General features: G+C 57.3%; 1 protein-coding gene and 1 long non-coding RNA gene across 2 annotated transcripts; one reads left to right on the forward strand and one right to left on the reverse strand.

Annotated features, from left to right (window-relative positions):
* Positions 1-535: 535 nt before the first annotated feature.
* Positions 536-1,771, reverse strand: LOC141409330 (uncharacterized). Its single transcript, XR_012429456.1, has 2 exons — positions 959-1,771; positions 536-924 (listed from the first exon to the last, which is right to left on the reverse strand). It is a non-coding gene; the product is annotated as an uncharacterized lncRNA (long non-coding RNA).
* On the forward strand, positions 554-13,625 carry TUBB3 (tubulin beta 3 class III). The gene is made up of 4 exons (XM_045382130.2): positions 554-667; positions 9,699-9,807; positions 11,016-11,126; positions 12,259-13,625. The coding sequence occupies exons 1-4, from the start codon at positions 611-613 to the stop codon at positions 13,332-13,334; spliced, it is 1,353 nt and encodes a 450-aa protein (XP_045238065.1). The 5' UTR covers positions 554-610; the 3' UTR covers positions 13,335-13,625.
* Positions 13,626-18,356: the final 4,731 nt, after the last annotated feature.

Below are 18,356 nucleotides of genomic sequence, written 5' to 3' on the forward strand. Positions count from 1 at the left end.
CCCTTCCGAGCTCTGATCGGACGCTTTGTTTCTTCTCAGTGGGTTCAGGGCCTGCGCCAACCTTTACCTACCTCCCCCACCCAAAACCGGCAAAGCTCAGAGCACCTTTTCTGCCAAAAGACAGGGAGCTGGGAAGGTGCGGCTTGGTCCCTAAACCGGCGTGGGGATAAAGACCTCCTTACAAAGCCGCAGGGTGGGGCTGTCGCAAGGGCGGAACCGACAGGGTAGCCGGGGGCGGGGTTCCCAGGGCCAAGAGGGGCTTCTATTGTCCTCCCTGGAGCCCGGCGCCCCCACAGGCAGCTCCTCTGGGAGGCAGCCCCTCCTTTCGAGTGCGCGGGGGCCCCCAGACCGCGCCCGGCCCTGCGCTGGGGGAGGCTTGGCTGCGGGAGGGGCGCCGCATTGCGCGCGGCGGGCGGGGACGCGCGGTGCGGGGCCTGCGGGCCGGGCGGGATTCTGCGGCGGCGCCTCCCGATTGGCCACCCGCGGTGACATCAGCCGATGCGAAGGGCGGGGCCGCAGCTATAAGATCGCGCGGCCGCGGTCCCCGACCCTCAGCAGCCAGCCCGGCCCGCCAGCGCCCGTCCGCAGCCGCCAGCAAGACGCGCCCAGCATGAGGGAGATCGTGCACATCCAGGCCGGCCAGTGCGGCAACCAGATCGGGGCCAAGGTGAGGCTGCGCGCCCCGGCCTGTCCCGGGCCTCGGGGCGGGAGGAGGGAGGCGCCGTGCCCCGCGGGCCGCACCTCCAGCCGCCCCCGCCCCTGCGAACCTGCAACAAAGGGATGCGCCCAGCGTCGCGCCGGGCGGCCGGGACGCGGGGCCCCCGCCCTGGGACTCTCGCCCGCACCTCTCCTCCCCTGCCCAGGTGACCTCGGGCTGTCGGGGCGCAGCTCACGTCAGTCGCGAAGCCTCAGCCCCCTCCACACCTGCGCCCCCTCCACACCTGCGCCCCCTCCACACCTGCGCCCCCTCCACACCTGCGCCTCCTCCACCAGGCCTCCGCAGGTGCAGCTGGGAGCCCTGTCTGGGCGTGGCCCTCTTTTTAGGGGCCGCAGCATAGCCTTGAGTGAGACGGGTGGGGTAGGCAGATTTGGGTGGGCTGGGGTTCTCCTCACAGCCTTGATTCCCTTGGCCCGAACCCCTCACTGGAGGAATCGAACGTCCCTCGAGAGGCTAGAGCCGCCCCGATGTCCCCAGCCTGCTCCAACAGCCCTCGACGTCCTAGCCCCACCCTGTCCCTTTGTTGGAGGGATTGGGCCTGGACTCGAGATGACCTTGGTCCAGGACCAGGCTCTCCATCGGCGCAGCCGCTCCTGGGCAACCCCTGCGGGGCTTGACCGCGCCCACCCAGGGTCTACCAGTCTGGGGATTGGATGTGGGAACAAAGCCGGGCTGTGGGGTGTGGAGGCTGCACCGTGGCGCGCCCCTCCCTCCATTGTTAGCCCACCTCGCAGATGTCGGGGCCAGGCAGGAAGGGGCGTTGATGCAGCTCTACAGGGACCCCCGCCTAAATCATTAAGGGGACGTCTTGTCCCCTGGTCCTGGGAGGCTGTCCCTGACCCAAGGTCACACAGCAGGTGCGAGAGAGCTGGGCTGGCCCTTGGTTCTCATCCCCTGCAGGAGCCAACCTGGGGCTCGGGTGGGGCGGGTGGGGTACTGCTTGCCAAAGGGTCTACCCTCCGAACAGTGTTGGAGAACGGGGGATGGGGTGAGGCTGGCTTTGTCAGGACCAAGGCCAGGGACCCAGCTCAGGGCTGGTGCAGCGCTGATTCTGGGAAGGAGGGGGTGGAGGAGACGGTCCTGGAGGGGAAGGGGCCAGAGAAAGGCTTCCTCGGGAGGCTGTTGCCACGGAAACCAGGCAGGAACAAAAAGCTAATTACAACAGGGCCAGCCACGTGGCTGACATGTAAATTGCAACTTTGGTTCTGGGTGGAGGCGCCTCTGAGGGTGGGAGGCCCAGTAATGGGGAGACTCTAATCACCCAAGGAGACAGCTGTGCCTGCCAAGGAGAGCCTGGGGGAGGGGAGGCCTGGGGGACAGTGGCCTCAAATCAAACCAGGACTCCTGGAGCAGCCTCTGACAGCTGCCCTGGCCTGATGGGAGGGGCTGAGGGCTCATTAATGTGGTCACTGGGGCCAAGCCTGCCCTGAGCATCTGCTCCTGGGAGGGTCAGGGGTCGCTGTGGGGAGGGAGGGCAGGCAGCCCTGAGGCCCACCTGGGGTTTCTCCTTCTATGACTGGGATGGGCCCAGAGCTGTGGTCCCACAAGGCACTTATCAGGCAAGAGCTGGGACCTAGAAGTCAGTTCCACATGCAGACATCCCCTGAGGCTCCATGGGTGGCAGTGGTAGCCCTTGTCCCCTGGACCGCGTCCTTGGCTGCCTTGTGCTCTGCTTCTCAACACTGGAGCCCTCAGTTTGCCCACTACTTTTATTCCTTTTGAGGTTTTTCTTAATTTATTTTGTTTTAAAAATTAATACCTGGCCGGGCACGGTGGATCAGGAATCTCATGTAATCCCAGCACTTTGGGAGACTGAAACTGGAGGATCACTTTAGCAAAGGAGTTCAATACCAGCCTGGGTAACATGGTGAAACTCCGTTTCAGAAAAAAAAAAAAAAAATTGGCCTGGCGTGGTGGGCGCGCCTGTAGCCCCATCTACTTGGGAGGCTGAGATGGGACATCGTTTCAGCGTGGGAGGTCGAGGCTGCAATTAGCTATGACCTCACCACTGTACTCCAGACTAGGCGATGAGAGAGACCCTGTCTCAAAATAATAATAATAGTATCCGATTCTTTTTAACAATGCAAACAACAGAGAAGTAAATTTTCTCGGGGCGGGGGGCGGCAAGAGCGTATTCCTTTCCTCTGCTGCCCTTGTGGAATCAATGGGAAGCAGCTCAGTGGTTTGCGTCCAGCCGCACCCTCGCCCTGGAAGGTCTCCAGGGGTCACACGCGAATTCCCCCGGGCCAGGGCCCGCGTAGGGGATTCGCCCCCTGACGGGAAGTTCCTTGGCCGTTCTCGGCCTCCACTCCCACAGCTGGTGGGGGGGCAGCAGCTGAAGGCGGGCAAGGCGGCTGCTCCTCTGTCTGGGGTCCTTGGGTGGTGCCTGGCTGGGCAGGAAGGAAGGTGCCCAGAAAGGTGCCCCTCTGGGCAGAGGGAAGTCGGGGTGACTCGAGGCCGGGAGCAAAGCCGGGTCCCAGGCGGTCACGCGGCAGCGCGGACGACTCACCGCGGTCACCCCTGCGCTGGGAGCCGTGCCCGCATCGTCTCGCGGGGATGAGGTAAGCCGGGCGCAGCCAGCCCCGAGGAGCCCCGAGGATGAGAAAAGCCGAAGCCCGGACAGCCGAGCGGCCGCCTGCAGTCACCCCCGGGGGGCAGGGGCGGGCCGGGCTGTGCAGAAGCACCTGGGCCCGCGGGACGCAGGACGCTGCCCCGCCGCCGCAGAGCTGAGTCTGGGCCCCGGGGTCTCCTTTCCTGGGGTCTCTGCTCCTCCCTCCCGGGTTCCGGGCGGGGCGGGGCGGGGCAGCGCGGGGGCGGGGGGGGCCTTTGTCCTCCGCGCGGGCTTCGGCACCGCCTCCTCGCGGCTGCTGGGCGGGGAGGGGGCGGGGCCTGGCCCTCGCAGCCAATGGGAGACGGCGTCCCTGCTCGCCCCGCCCCCTCGCCTGAACGCCCCCTTGGAGCCGCGGGCCGGGCGGGAACCGCATTCGGGTCCTGCAGGGGCTTGGAGGCCCCGGTAACGCAGCCCCTTCTGCGGCGGCCGCCGCTCCCACCTCCGCCGCTGCCACCTGCCTGGGCCGCTGCCCGCAAAGCCCGGCCCCGCTTTCCCCAGGACCCAAGCGCGGCGCGAGGTCAGCACCAAGGACAGCGCCCGGGCCGAGCGGCTGGCCTCGAACGCCGGGTTCTGCGTTTTGTTTTTACGTTTCTGTTTTTGCTTTTTGTTTTTGGTTATGAGACGAGGTCTGGCTCTGTCGCCCGGGCTGGAGTCCAGTGGCGCGATCTCGGCTCACCGCATCCTCGGCCTCCCGAGTGGATGGGACCACAGGCGCGCGCTCACCACCACGCCTGGCCACAATTTTTTTTTCTTCTTTTTTTTTAGATGGAGTTTCGCTCTTGTTGCCCAGGCTGGAGTGCAGTGGCACGATCTCGGCTCGTTGCAACCTCCACCTCCTGGGTTCAAGCGATTCTCCTGCCTCAGCCTCCTGAGTAGCTGGGATTACAGGCGCTCAGTACCACGCCCGGCTAATTTTTTGTATTTTTTAGTAGTGACGGGGTTTCATCATGTTGGCCAGGCTGTTCTCAAACTCCTGACCTCAGGTGATTCACCTGCCTCAGCCTCCCAAAGTGCTGGGATTGCAGGTGTGAGCCACTATGCCCGGCCGATTTCCTTTTCTGTAGTGATGTTAACAACTTAGTTCATAAAATTGTATTTTATTGTTTCTTTTTTTTTTTTTGAGACGGAGTCTTGCTCTGTCGCCCAGGCTGGAGTGCAGTGGCCGGATCTCAGCTCACTGCAAGCTCTGCCTCCTGGGTTTATGCCATTCTCCTGCCTCAGCCTCCCAAGTAGCTGGGACTACAGGCACTCGCCACCTCGCCCAGCTAGTTTTTTGTATTTTTTAGTAGAGACGGGGTTTCACCTTGTTAGCCAGGATGGTCTCAATCTCCTGACCTCGTGATCTGCCCGTCTCGGCCTCCCAAAGTGCTGGGATTACAGGCTTGAGCCACCACGCCCGGCCTTTATTGTTTCTTAAATATGTAACATAGGCCAGGCATGGTGGCTCACGCCTGTAATCCCTGCACTTTGGGAGGCCGAGGTGGGTGGATCTCTTGAGCTCAGGAGTTCAAGACCAGCCTGGGCAACATGGCGAGACCCTGTCCCTACAAAAAATAAAAAACAAAAAAATTAGCTGGACATGGTGGCACGCCGGCCTGTGGTCCCAGCTACCTGGGAGGCTGAGGTGGGAGGATCACTTGGGGGAGGCGGGCAGAGGTTAAAGTGAGCTGAGATCATGCCCCTGCATTCCAGCCTGGGCAACAGAGCAAGACCTTGTCTCAAAAAAAATAAAAATAAAAATAAAAAAGTAACATTTTATTGCTTTATCTCAAATTACAATTTTAACTACAAAAGCAATTAATATATTCTCGTTAAAAAAAGTGAAATATTGCAGATAAGGCTGAAGTGCACATTTAGCCACTTCTCTCTATCCAAGTGGGAACAAATTTCTTTTTCTATCCTCCTGATCCCTTTTATTTAAGTGACCTGTGCACATGGTTTTAAAACTTTAAATAGTATCTAAAACCTTTTAACAAAATGAAGCCAACATGTGCTGAATGTTTTCTTTTTTTTTCTTTTTTCTTTTTTTTTTTGAGACGGAGTCTCGCTGTGTCGTCCATGCTGGAGTGCAGTGGTGCGATCTCGGCTCACTGCAAGCTCCACCTCCCGGGTTCACGCCATTCTCCCGCCTCAGCCTCCGAGTAGCTGGGACTACAGGCGCCCGCCACCTCGCCCGGCTAGTTTTTTGTATTTTTAGTAGAGACGGGGTTTCACCATGTTAGCCAGGATGGTCTCGATCTCCTGAGCTCGTGATCCACCTGCCTCGGCCTCCCAAAGTGCTGGGATTACAGGCTTGAGCCACCGGGCCCGGCCTGCTGAATGTTTTCGTGTCAAACTTTGTGGTAAGGCCTTGATGTGGGTACCATTCACACACGCATCTCACAGATGAGAAAGCAGGTCCTGCGAGGCACAGTGCCTGGCCCACAGCTGTGCTCATGCTGGGCCCTGAATCTACTCTGGTCCATTGCTCCTGCCGCCCCGTGCCTCACTCAGCAGAGGACTTCCCATAGATGTGTTACTCTGTCCACCCCTCCTTTACAGGTGCTGGTGGTGGTGGGTTCCCTGGAACCACAAATTTGGGGTGTCCCAGTGCTTTGGGGAGCAAGGTCCCCAGCTCAAGTGGACTGCCAGCAACTAAATTAATGGAGGATCCTGAAAGACAGTATTAGGGAGGCAAGCGGTACGTGGGAAGCTTGGATGAGCCCTCAAATGCCTCCATGACCTTTCTGTTTTTGTTTTTTTTTAGACAGGGTCTCACTCTGTCACCTGCACTGGCATGATCTAGGCTCACTGCAACCTCTGCCTCCCTGGCTCAAGTGATTCTCCCACCTCAGCCTTCTGAGTAGCTGGGGCTATAGGCATGCGTCACCATGCCCAACTTAATTTTTTTTTTTTTTCGGTAGAGACAGGGTTTCACCATGTTGCCTAGACCGGTCTCGAACTCCTGAACTCAAGTGATCCACCTCTCTTGGCTTCCCAAAGTGCTGGGATTATAAATATGAGCCACCATGGCCAGCTGATTTTTTGTTTTGTTTTGTTTTGTTTTGAGATGGAGTCTCACTCTGTCACTCAGGCTGGAGTGCGGTGGAGTGATCTTGGCTCACTGCAACCTCCACCTCCTGGGTTCAAGCAATTTTCTTGCCTTAGCCTCCCAAGTAGCTGGGATTACAGGCGCCTACCACCAAACCAGCTAATAATTTTTTTTTTTTTTTTTGAGACGGAGTCTTGCTTCTATCGCTCAGGCTGGAGTGCAGTGGTGCCACCTCGGCTCACTGCAAGCTCTGCCTCCCAGGTTCACGCCATTCTCCTGCCTCAGCCTCCCAAGTAGCTGGGACTACAGGTGCCCGCCACCATGCCTGGCTAATTTTTTGTATTTTTAGTAGAGACGGGGTTTCACCTTGCCAGCCAGGATGGTCTCAATTTCCTGACCTTGTGATCTGCCTGCCTCGACCTCCCGAAGTGCTGGGGCCACAGGCATGAGCCACTGCACCCAGCCTAATTTTTGTATTTTTTAGTAGAGATGGGGTTTCACCATGTTGGTCAGGCTGGTCTTGAACTACCGACCTCGTGATCCACCCACCTTGGCCTCCCAAAGTGCTGGGATTACAGGGGTGTGAGCCACCGTGCCCAGCCTTTTTTTTTTTTTTTTTTTTTTTAAGACAGGGTCTCACTCTTGTCCCACAGGCTGGTGTGCCGTGGCTTGATCTTGGCTCATTGCAACCTCTGCCCCCAGGGTTCAAGTGATTCTCCTGTCTCAGACTCTCAAGTAGCTGAGATTACAGGTGTGTGTTACCACGCCTGGCTAATTTTTGTATTTTAATTAGACACAGGGTTTTGCCATGTTGACCAGTTTGGTCTCGAACTCCTGACCTCAAATGATCTACCTGCCTTAGCCTTCCAAAGTGCTGGGATTACAGGCATGAGCCACCACACTCAGCCTGATTCTTTTTTTTTTCTTTTTTTGAGACGGCATCTCGCTCTATCGTCCAGGCTGGAGTGCAGTGGTGCGATCTCCGCTTGCTGCAAGCTCTGCCTCCCAGGTTCATGTCACTCTCCCACCTCAGCCTCCCGAGTAGCTGGGACTACAGGCGTCCACCACCACGCCCAGCTAATATTTTTGTATTTTTTTAGTAGAGGTGGGGTTTCACTGTGTTAGCCAGGATGTTCTCGATCTCCTGACCTCATGATCTGCCCGCCTCAGCCTCCCAAAGTGCTGGGATTACAGGTGTGAGCCACCGCGCCCGGCCCTGATTCATTTTTATAATGTAAAAGCTTAATGCAAAAAGAATAAAACTTAGCAATGACAAAAATGCCCAAAAGGTGGAAATAAATCCACCCCGACCTTTGTGGCGAGATGACCTCTGACAACAGTCTCAGGGTGAATTGGCATCGCGAGACTGTTAGCAGAGGCTGTCCATGTCCACACTGTTCATGTTATAATAATTACACTGTGTTCTTAAGGTTTTAAAAAAATTTATTTTTAACAAATTTTCTTTGAAAAGCTACACTGTGCACGTGATAAAATCCAACAGGACCATAGGGCACCCCGTGAGAAGAAGGTTCTCCCAGTCTGGGGCCCCTCCCCAGGCACAGCCTTCCATACATCTAACAGAGACACCCACACATAGAGAAGCACCCACAAACCGTTTCTTTCCTTCTTTTATTTGAGATGGCGTTTCCCTCTGTCGCCAAGGCTGGAGTGCAGTGGTGCGATGTAAGCTCACTGCAACCTCCGCCTCCTCATGCGATTCTCCTGCCTCAGCCTCCGGAGTAGCTGGGACTACAGGCACCCGCTACCGCACCCGGCTAATTTTTGTATTTTTAGTAGAGACGGGGTTTCACCATGTTGGCCAGGCTGGTCTCGAACTCCTGCCCTACGGTGATCTGCCTGCCTCGGCCTCCCAAAGTGCTGGGATTGCAGGTGTGAGCCACTGTGTCCGGCCTGCTAGAGGCATCCTAAAACATATCTCCTGTGTCTCCATTCCAAAGCACATCTTTGTTTGCACTCCTGGAGTCCTCCCGCGTCAGCCTCCCAAAGTGCTGGGATTGCAGTTGTGAGCCACTGTGCCCGGCCCCACCAAATTGTTTTCTCACCTGCTGTTTTTTGGAGGAATCTTTTCTGCAGCGCGTGACTCACGTGTAGCGCCCCTTGTTCTTGAGGCCTTCATGCCCGTCAGCTCATCTAAAAGTCACTCCTGAGGAGTGAGGGCAAGGGGCATTGGGAGAGATCAGGTGGCCCCAGGAAGCCATCCAGCGTGTGTCCCAGGAGGCCTGCTGCCTGCAGACACTGCTCCCAGACGCAGCAGCCTTGGCCATCAGCGTGTGTCCCACGATAAGGTGGCAAGTTCTCTGCAGGCCTTGCTCTCACCCAGGGGTGTGGGTCTCTGTGTGCACACATATGTGCTAATAGTTCTACGTTTGCCATATACCATTTATATGCCTTATGCAGATTAACCCACTTTAATCTCAAAAAGACCTGCTGTCATCATGCCCATTGTACAGATGAGGACACCGAGTCACAGAATCCTGGTGACCTGTGCAAGGTCACACAGCTGGGAGGGGTGGGGGAAGGGCCTGTTAACCCAGCAGGCCCAGCCCCTGAGTCTAGGCTCTGCAGCTGTCTTGGGAGCAGAGTCTGAGAAGCACAATAGGCACCTGTTCTAGGGGGAGAAAGGTGGAGGTGGCAGGTAGAGAGAGGATGACCAATGGGAGCTGGGACGGCTCCACACGGACAGGCTGGGTGACCTCAGGCAAGTCGCTACCCATTTGAGACCCCAAGGACCCCTCTGCAGACCCAGCTGGGGGTCCCTGATGAGGTTGGCTCTCAGGGTCCTTATGAGTCCCCTTGGCTGAGGCCAGTAATGTCCCGGCACCATCACTGGACATGGTTTGCTCTGACGTGGAGGGGCAAGTGTAGCAGCCAAAAGCGATCCTGAGCTCCGGGCCTCTGAACCCTGCCCTACCAGCTACTGTGGGTGTGTCTACCCTCTCTCTGTCTCAGTTTCCTTTTCTGAAGAGAGGGGGGTAGTAAAAACCATCCCTCAGGGTGTTTATTACCAACGCCCTTCGTGGAGGGATCAGCTGGCCCAGGCCCTTGCCAGCAGGTGCACAGCTGGGCCTGGGGGCCTGGGTGTGGGTCTGTTGAACCTTGACCCACCCTGGAGCTGTGGTCGGACTGGACATGCAGGTGTGGAGGTGCCTGTTTATTAGGGCGATTTCTGACAGATGACAGAGTGTGGGGCTCTCTTCGTGGAGGCCTTGGGTCAAAAGCCCTAATTTTGCACCAAGGGCTATGAGGCTTCACAAGGGCAAGGGCCTGATGGGGTTATGGGCCGCCCGCCGACCCCTCCTCTCCCACTTTGTTTGCAGTTCTGGGAAGTCATCAGTGATGAGCATGGCATCGACCCCAGCGGCAACTACGTGGGCGACTCGGACTTGCAGCTGGAGCGGATCAGCGTCTACTACAATGAGGCCTCCTGTGAGTGGCTGCCTCAGCCTCCCCACCCCACCTCCCCACCTCAGCCTCCCCACCCCAGCCTCCCCACCTCAGCCTCCCCACCTCAGCCTCCCCACCCCACCCTCCCCACCCCAGCCTCCCCACCTCAGCCTCCCCACCTCAGCCTCCCCACCCCAGCCTCCCCACCCCAGCCTCCTCACCCCAGCCTCCCCACCCCAGCCTCCCCACCCCAGCCTCCCCACCTCAGCCTCCCCACCCCAGCCTCCCCACCTCAGCCTCCCCACCCCAGCCTCCCCACCCCAGCCTCCCCACCCCAGCCTCCCCACCTCAGCCTCCCCACCCCAGCCTCCCCACCTCAGCCTCCCCACCCCAGCCTCCCCACCCCAGCCTCCCCACACCAGCCTCCCCACCCCAGCCTCCCCACCCCAGCCTCCCTACCTCAGCCTCCCCACCCCAGCCTCCCTACCTCAGCCTCCCCACCTCAGCCTCCCCACCCCAGCCTCTCCATCCCAGCCCTGGACTGACCAGGTCTCCTCAGCATCTCTGTCCTCCCATGGGTTGGCCGAGATGCCAGCAGGCATAAGTGGATGTCGGGCATCCAGAGGCACAAAATAAAGACAACAAATCACAGTCACAAAAGTGAGAGCCAAACATATTAGTGCCATGAGGGCCTTTGCGTGTCCAGGGGCACAGACAGGGATGGGGTGGGCCAGAGACTTTGGAGGCTGTAAGAGGGTCTAGAGAAGGGGTCACCTGGAGGGCTTAGTCAGGGGCTATTTAGCAACTGGTATAAAGTGATTTCCATATCAAAGTGGTGATACACCCACCTGCCCACATGGACATGTGACTTAAAATTGTATTTAATTTAATAGAGTCAGTCTCGATATGTTGCCCAGGCTGGTCTTGAACTCCTGGACTCAAGTGATCCACCTGCCTTGGCCTCCCAAAGTGTTGGGAGTGCAGGCGTGAGCCCCTGCGCCTGGTGGGGGTGTGACGTCCTGCTCCGTCCTGTCCTGCTCCGTCCTGTCCTGCTCCGTCCTTACACACAGTGAGGCTTAAGGTGAAGAAAGTTGCTCAAGCTTGCCTTTGGTCCAGGACTCTCTGACCTCAGAGTAAAGGCTCTTAGGATGTGAGCAGCAGGATGGCAGGCAGGCAGAGAATTTAGAAAGAATGAGGGAGAGGCTCTGGCCCTCTGTAACCCAAATCACCGAGCCCTTCTCTCCCCTCAGCTCACAAGTACGTGCCTCGGGCCATTCTGGTTGACCTGGAACCTGGAACCATGGACAGTGTCCGCTCAGGGGCCTTTGGACATCTTTTCAGGCCTGACAATTTCATCTTTGGTAAGTTTCCCCTGCTCCAAGCTCTGATGGCAGACCGTATGACATGCAAGCCCAGGTCGGTGCACGGGGGCGGCTGTCAGAAATAAGGAATGATCAGCTCCTCACACGATCTTGAAGGGTGAGAACTGATCTCTCCATTTTACAGCTGGGCATTGGAGGCCCAGAGAAAGGGTTCTGTGGGGAGAACAGAAACCACTCATGCATTTCTTTTTTTTTTTTTTTTTTTTTTTTTTTGAGACGGAGTCTCGCTCTGTCGCCCAGGCTGGAGTGCAGTGGCGCGATCTCGGCTCACTGCAAGCTCCGCCTCCCGGGTTCACGCCATTCTCCTGCCTCAGCCTCCCGAGTAGTTGGGACTACAGGCGCCCGCAACCGCGCCCGGCTAATTTTTTGTATTTTTAGTAGAGGCGGGGTTTCACCGTGGTCTCGATCTCCTGACCTTGTGATCCGCCCGCCTCGGCCTCCCAAAGTGCTGGGATTACAGGCGTGAGCCACCGCGCCCGGCCCCACTCATGCATTTCAAGTGGAATGAAGTGTAAAGCAGACAGAAGCTTACAGAATTGCTAGAGAGCTGGTGAGACGGAATGGGGCCTCCAGAGGACTCCAGGGTCCAGGAGAATGAGGCCTTGCTGCGGCCAAGAGGGCAGGACGTTCTCGTGCCTGTGTCCTGGGGCAGGGCCATAGATGTGCCACACAAACCGGAGGGCCTCACTTCACTTCTGCCTTCCCAGCCTCAGCACACCCAACTGGTAGATGCCAGCTCGCATCCAGTGCCCAACTGCCAGGGATTCTGGGGTGGCTGTTTAGGCTCCTGGCACAGTCAGTCAGAAGGAAGGTGGGCTGGAGCAGGAGGGTTGATCCACTCACCCAGGATCCCCTCAGAAGGCAGAGCCTTGCTCTGGTGTGACCTCAAGTTCTCAAGACCCTGTCCAGAGCCCTTGTCTTCAGCACTCAGCAGCATTGACTCAGGGAAGCCACAGCGGGTATGAGAAGGGGTGCTCAGTGGGGTCTACTTTACAGAAATGAGAATGGGCACAGGGCTGCCATGGCTGCCCTGGGATGTTCAGGCAGGGGCTGGAGGTCTGGATTGCAGAGTCCCTGACCCCTGTCCCCTACCCCTCTTCTTCCTGCACAGGTCAGAGTGGGGCTGGCAACAACTGGGCCAAGGGTCACTACACGGAGGGTGCGGAACTAGTGGACTCAGTCCTGGATGTCGTGCGGAAGGAGTGTGAAAACTGCGACTGCCTGCAGGGCTTCCAGCTGACCCACTCGCTGGGGGGTGGCACGGGCTCCGGCATGGGCACGCTGCTCATCAGCAAGGTGCGTGAGGAGTATCCGGACCGCATCATGAACACCTTCAGCGTCGTGCCCTCGCCCAAGGTGTCAGACACAGTGGTGGAGCCCTACAATGCCACGCTGTCCATCCACCAGCTGGTGGAGAATACGGATGAGACCTACTGCATCGACAACGAGGCACTCTACGACATCTGCTTCCGCACCCTCAAGCTGGCCACACCCACCTACGGGGACCTCAACCACCTGGTGTCAGCCACCATGAGCGGGGTCACCACCTCCTTGCGCTTCCCTGGCCAGCTCAACGCTGACCTGCGCAAGCTGGCCGTCAACATGGTGCCCTTCCCCCGTCTGCACTTCTTCATGCCCGGCTTCGCCCCCCTCACAGCCCGGGGCAGCCAGCAGTACCGGGCCCTGACCGTGCCCGAGCTCACCCAGCAGATGTTTGATGCCAAGAACATGATGGCTGCCTGCGACCCGCGCCACGGCCGCTACCTGACGGTGGCCACTGTGTTCCGGGGCCGCATGTCCATGAAGGAGGTGGACGAGCAGATGCTGGCCATCCAGAGCAAGAACAGCAGCTACTTCGTGGAGTGGATCCCCAACAATGTGAAGGTGGCCGTGTGTGACATCCCGCCCCGTGGCCTCAAGATGTCCTCCACCTTCATCGGGAACAGCACGGCCATCCAGGAGCTGTTCAAGCGCATCTCCGAGCAGTTCACGGCCATGTTCCGGCGCAAGGCCTTCCTGCACTGGTACACGGGCGAGGGCATGGACGAGATGGAGTTCACCGAGGCCGAGAGCAACATGAACGACCTGGTGTCCGAGTACCAGCAATACCAGGACGCCACGGCCGAGGAGGAGGGCGAGATGTACGAAGACGACGAGGAGGAGTCGGAGGCCCAGGGCCCCAAGTGAAGCTGCTTGCAGCTGGAGTGAGGGGCAGGTGGCGGCCGGGGCCAAGGTCAGCAGTGTCTGACCCCCAGAGCCATCTTGCTGCCGACACTGTACCCTGCTTTCCCCCTTGCCCTAGGGCTCCCTTGCCACCCTCCTGCAGTATTTACGGCCTCGTCCTCCCCACCTGGGCCATGTGTGTGCTGCTCCTGTCTGTCTGATTGCAGCTCCAGGCCTGACGTTTTATGGTTTTGTTTTTTACTGGTTTGTGTTTATATTTTCGGGGATACTTAATAAATCTATTGCTGTCAGATACCCTTGCTTGGTGCCAGAGATTTCCTTTTATTCTGGAAAGTTGTGTCCCGTGGGTGGAGGTGTCGATGGAGCCCGGGTGAGCAGGCAAGAGCTCATCCTCTCCCAGGCTGGTGGCTGAGAGAGGCCTGCACTTGGGACCAGAAGGTGTCTCAAGGCACAGCCCATGGGGAGACCCTGGAAACGGGGAACCCGAGAGAAGGAATGGGAAGTACCTAGATAAAGCCTCATTCTAGACCCCGAGATGCAGCCCTCCTGTGACTTAGAAACAAACCCACACTCCTCCCCTGGTCTCCCACAGAGTGGCTTGCATCCGGAGATTTCTCCGCCTGTCTGCAGGCTGCACCCCGAGATTTCTCCCACCTGTCTGCAGGCTGCACCCCGAGATTTCTCCCACCTGTCTGCAGGCTGTACCCTGAGATTTCTCTGTAGGCTGAAAGTTGGGGTAGGTGGACCCTGCTGGGGTGGAAACTGACATGAGACCTGAAGCCTCCGGTGAGAACCAGGGAGGTAGGGAAGGGGGCCCTGAGCGCTGCCTGAAAAAGATGGTGTGTTGGGTGTCTCGGGACTGGGCCCTGAGAGGGGCTGCTGGGGTTAGGGAGATGCAGCCACAGGACCCAGGCCTGGGCTGCCAGGAGGGACATGTCAGTCCACCTGCCCCTGGCCGCCCCTTCCTGGGGTGCACGATACTTGGTGTCCAGCCACACAGGAACCTGGAAGGCATGGTCTGTGGAGCTGCTCACCTGGTGCCCCACATCCTCCTACAGGGAAAGAGCCTGGAGCCCAGAGAGGCCGACTTCCTGAGCCCTCCACAGCTGCCTCCCTGCCGCCCCGCCCCTTGGAACTGACGGACATCAGCGGCCTTAGTCCCCCAGGTTCTGCCCAGTGGTTCCCTGAGAGCAGCCCCTTCTTTTTTTTTTTTTTTTTGAGACGGAGTCTCGCTCTGTCGCCCAGGCTGGAGTGCAGTGGCCGGATCTCAGCTCACTGCAAGCTCCGCCTCCCGGGTTCACGCCATTCTCCTGCCTCAGCCTCCTGAGTAGCTGGGACTACAGGCGCCCACCACCTCGCCCGGCTAGTTTTTTGTATTTTTTTAGTAGAGACGGGGTTTCACCGTGTTAGCCAGGATGGTCTCGATCTCCTGACCTCGTGATCCGCCCGTCTCGGCCTCCCAAAGTGCTGGGATTACAGGCTTGAGCCACCGCGCCCGGCCTAGAGCAGCCCCTTCTTCTTGAATCACCCTTCAACGTGGCAATGGGCTCAGAGGAAGACAGGCCATGGGCACTGCAGGCCCTAGCTTCAGGTGCCAGGACTAGAAGCCCCAGAGGCCACCATCTCGAGTTCTGGCCCTGACACCCCCAGCGTGGACAGGGCCAGGGATCTGTCTCCTCTGCCAGCTGTTGCTGTGTGACAAATCACCCCAAATCTACCTGAAACAGCAAGGGATCCTTTCTCTAGATACAGTGTATTAGCTTCTCAGTGTCAGGAGGGGGCAACTGCAAGCTCTGACACCTCCACACCTCACTCTCGGGGTTGTCCTCTGCACGGCTGCTCCGCACGGCTGCCCAGCCATCCCTTCACATGGAGGGGTGGTGGCTGGAACCACTTCTTACATGGCACTGGTTCTTTTTTTTTGAGACGGAGTCTCACTCTGTCGCCCAGGCTGGAGTGCTGTGGCGCGATCTCAGCTCACTGAAAGCTCCGCCTCCCGGGTTCTCGCCATTCTCCTGCCTTAGCCTCCCAAGTGACTGGGACTACAGGTGCCTGCCACCATGACTGGCTAATTTTTTTGTAGTTTTAGTAGAGATGCAGTTTCACCGTGTAAGCCAGGATGGTCTCAATCTCCTGACCTCATGATCCACCCGTCCTGGGGACCGTCTGGCTCTAGATTGTAGAAAGAGGAGCCTCGGTTTGGGGAGGTTTCTCCCCGGTTGCACAGAGAATAGGGGAGCTGTTTAGAGAAATGATCTTTGGATTTGTAATCTGGTCTAGAATCCTGGCTCTGAGGCCTTTTGTTTGTCTTTACTTTTTTTTTTTTTTTTTTTTTTGAGACGGAGTCTCGCGCTGTCACCCAGGCTGGAGTGCAGTGGCCAGATCTCAGCTCACTGCAAGCTCCGCCTCCCGGGTTCACGCCATTCTCCTGCCTCCACCTCCCGAGTAGCTGGGACTACAGGCGTCCGCCACCTCGGCCGGCTAGTTTTTTGTATTTTTTTTTAGTAGAGACGGGGTTTCACCGTGTTAACCAGGATGGTCTCGATCTCCTGACCTCGTGATCCGCCCGTCTTGGCCTCCCAAAGTGCTGGGATTACAGGCTTGAGCCACCGCGCCCGGTCTGTTTGTCTTTACTTTGTTGTGAGTTTGTATACACAGAGGAGATCCCTGAGAGCACTGATGGTAGTTTCCGCAGACTCTCCCTGTTTGTCTGGTCCACCATATTCAGGGAGCCCAGAAGGAAGCTCACCAGGCCTAACTCAGGGCGACTTTCCTTTCTTCTATTGTGCTCAGAGAGTGTCCAAAAAACTCTGGGTCGGAGGTCATCCCACCCACTTTGAGTGAATCAAAGGTAACAGGGGCCAAAGCAGGGGAAGTTTGAGCCTTGCCAGGTCAATATTGAACGCCGAGCAGGGTGACTAGTGTCTGGATTTTGGTGCATGTATTTTGTGATGGTTGGAATGGGAAAGGTTAATTTAGTTTCCCCCATGTAGCCTGTTGCAAAATTGAGAGGCTTTTGCCTGTGGTTCCATTAATTAAAAAAAGATGACTTTCTTTAGTAACACACCTTGGCCCCCACAGCTACGGTGCAGCCAGCAGGGTCACCAAAAACTACCCTGTTTTTCTGCAGCTGAAAGCTACAGAGAAAGGGAACCTGGAAACCCAGTGTGCCAGCAAAAGGGAGATAATTTCTTTTTTTTTTTTTTTTTTGAGACGGAGTCTCGCTCTGCCACCCAGGCTGGAGTGCAGTGGCTGGATCTCAGCTCACTGCAAGCTCCGCCTCCCGGGTTCACGCCATTCTCCTGCCTCAGCCTCCCGAGTAGCTGGGATTATAGGCGCCGCCACCTCGCCCGGCTAGTTTTTTGTATTTTTTAGTAGAGACGGGGTTTCACCGTGTCAGCCAGGATGGTCTCGATCTCCTGACCTTGTGATCCGCCCGTCTCGGCCTCCCAAAGTGCTGGGATTACAGGCTTGAGCCACCGCGCCCGGCCTAAAAGGGAGATAATTTCTTACCAGCCAGGCTTCTGCCTCTCTCTTTGCACTAACCCGGTGGGTGAATGGTAGAAGTAACTGTTTGTCTCCTCTGGAAGGTTTTGATTAATAGGAAAAAGGGGCCAGGCGCGGTGGTGGCTCACGCCTGTAATCCCAGCACTTTGGGAGGCTGAGGCGGGTGGATCACGGGGTCAGGAGTTCAAGACCAGCCTGGCCAAGATGGTGAAACTCCGTCTCTACTAAAAACACAAAAATTAGCTGGTGTGGTGGTGGGTGCCTGTAATCTCATTTACTCAGGAAGCTGAGAATTGCTTGAACCCGAGAGGCAGAGGTTACAGTGAGCTGAGAAGCTGAGATCGCACCACTTCACTGTAGCCTGGGTGACAGAGTGAGACTCACTCAAAAAAAAAAAAAAAAAAGGAAAAAGGATTTGTGTGACTCGTCTTATTTGTCTTTCTGTGTCATTCTGTCATGAAGGAGATACACAGTTTAGAATGTGGCCAGGACCCTTATAAATCCGTGGTTCAAGCTGCCTCAGCAGACTGGTCAGTTACAAATTTTGCTGTGGGTCCCTGAACAAAAACTGGGTGAGGTTTCCTTCTTGTCTTGTTTTGTGTCCTGGAGGGCTTGACTTCAGGACCATGGGGGGAATCTCTTGGTCTCCGCCAATTCAGAGGGCATGAATTTTTGGGTTCATGTCAGACAACCAGTCTGAAAGAACACATAATAGCATCATGTTCAGCCTTAATAATTCTATTTATTTATTTATTTATTTAGAGACAGAGTCTCACCCTGCTGCCGAGGCTGGAGTGCAGTCGCACTCTGTCGGCTCACTGCAACCTCCGTCTCCTGGGTTCAAGCAATTCTCCTGCCTCAGCCTCACGAGTATCTGGGGTTACAGGCGTGTGCCACCACACCCAGCTAATTGTTTATTTTATTTATTTATTTTTATGTTTTTAGTAGAGACAGGGTTTCACCATGTTGGCCAGGCTGGTCTTGAAGTCCTGACCTTAGGTGATCTGCCTGCCTCGGCCTCCCAAAGTGCTGGGATTACAGGCGTAAGCCACCGCGCCCGGCCGTTTTTTTTTTGTTTTTTTTTTTTTTGGGCAGAGTCTCACTGTTTTGCCCAGGCTGGAGTGCAGTGGAACGATCTTGCTCACTGCAACCTCTGCCTCCAGGGTTCAAGCGATTCTCCTGCCTCAGCCTCCCGAGTAGCTGTGAGAGGTGACAATGTGCTAGCAGCCCTCACTCTCAGCGCCTCCTCGGCCTCGGCGTCCACTCTGGCGGCACTTGAGGAGCCCTTCAACCCGCCACGGCACCGTGGGAGCCCCCCTCTGGGCTGGCTGAGGCCGGAGTTGCCTCCCTCTGGTTGCGGGGAGGTGTGGAGGGAGAGGCGCGGTCAGGAACTGGGGCTGTGCGCGGCGCTCGCGGGCCAGTGCGAGTTCCGGTGGGCGCGGGCTCGGCGGGCTCCACACTCGGAGCGGCCGGCTGGCGCCGCCGGCCCAGGGCAGTGAGGGCCTTAGCACCCGGGCC

This window comes from Macaca fascicularis, chromosome 20 (genome assembly GCF_037993035.2).
Source record: "Macaca fascicularis isolate 582-1 chromosome 20, T2T-MFA8v1.1".
NCBI lineage: Eukaryota > Metazoa > Chordata > Mammalia > Primates > Cercopithecidae > Macaca > Macaca fascicularis.

Coding starts and splice junctions, on each gene's coding strand:
- TUBB3 (XM_045382130.2), top strand. CDS start 611: ATGAGGGAGATCGTGCACATCCAGGCCGGCCAGTGCGGCAACCAGATC. Junction 668..9,698: donor GCAACCAGATCGGGGCCAAG/GTGAGGCTGCGC, acceptor CTTTGTTTGCAG/TTCTGGGAAGTCATCAGTGA. Junction 11,127..12,258: donor GCCTGACAATTTCATCTTTG/GTAAGTTTCCCC, acceptor CTTCCTGCACAG/GTCAGAGTGGGGCTGGCAAC.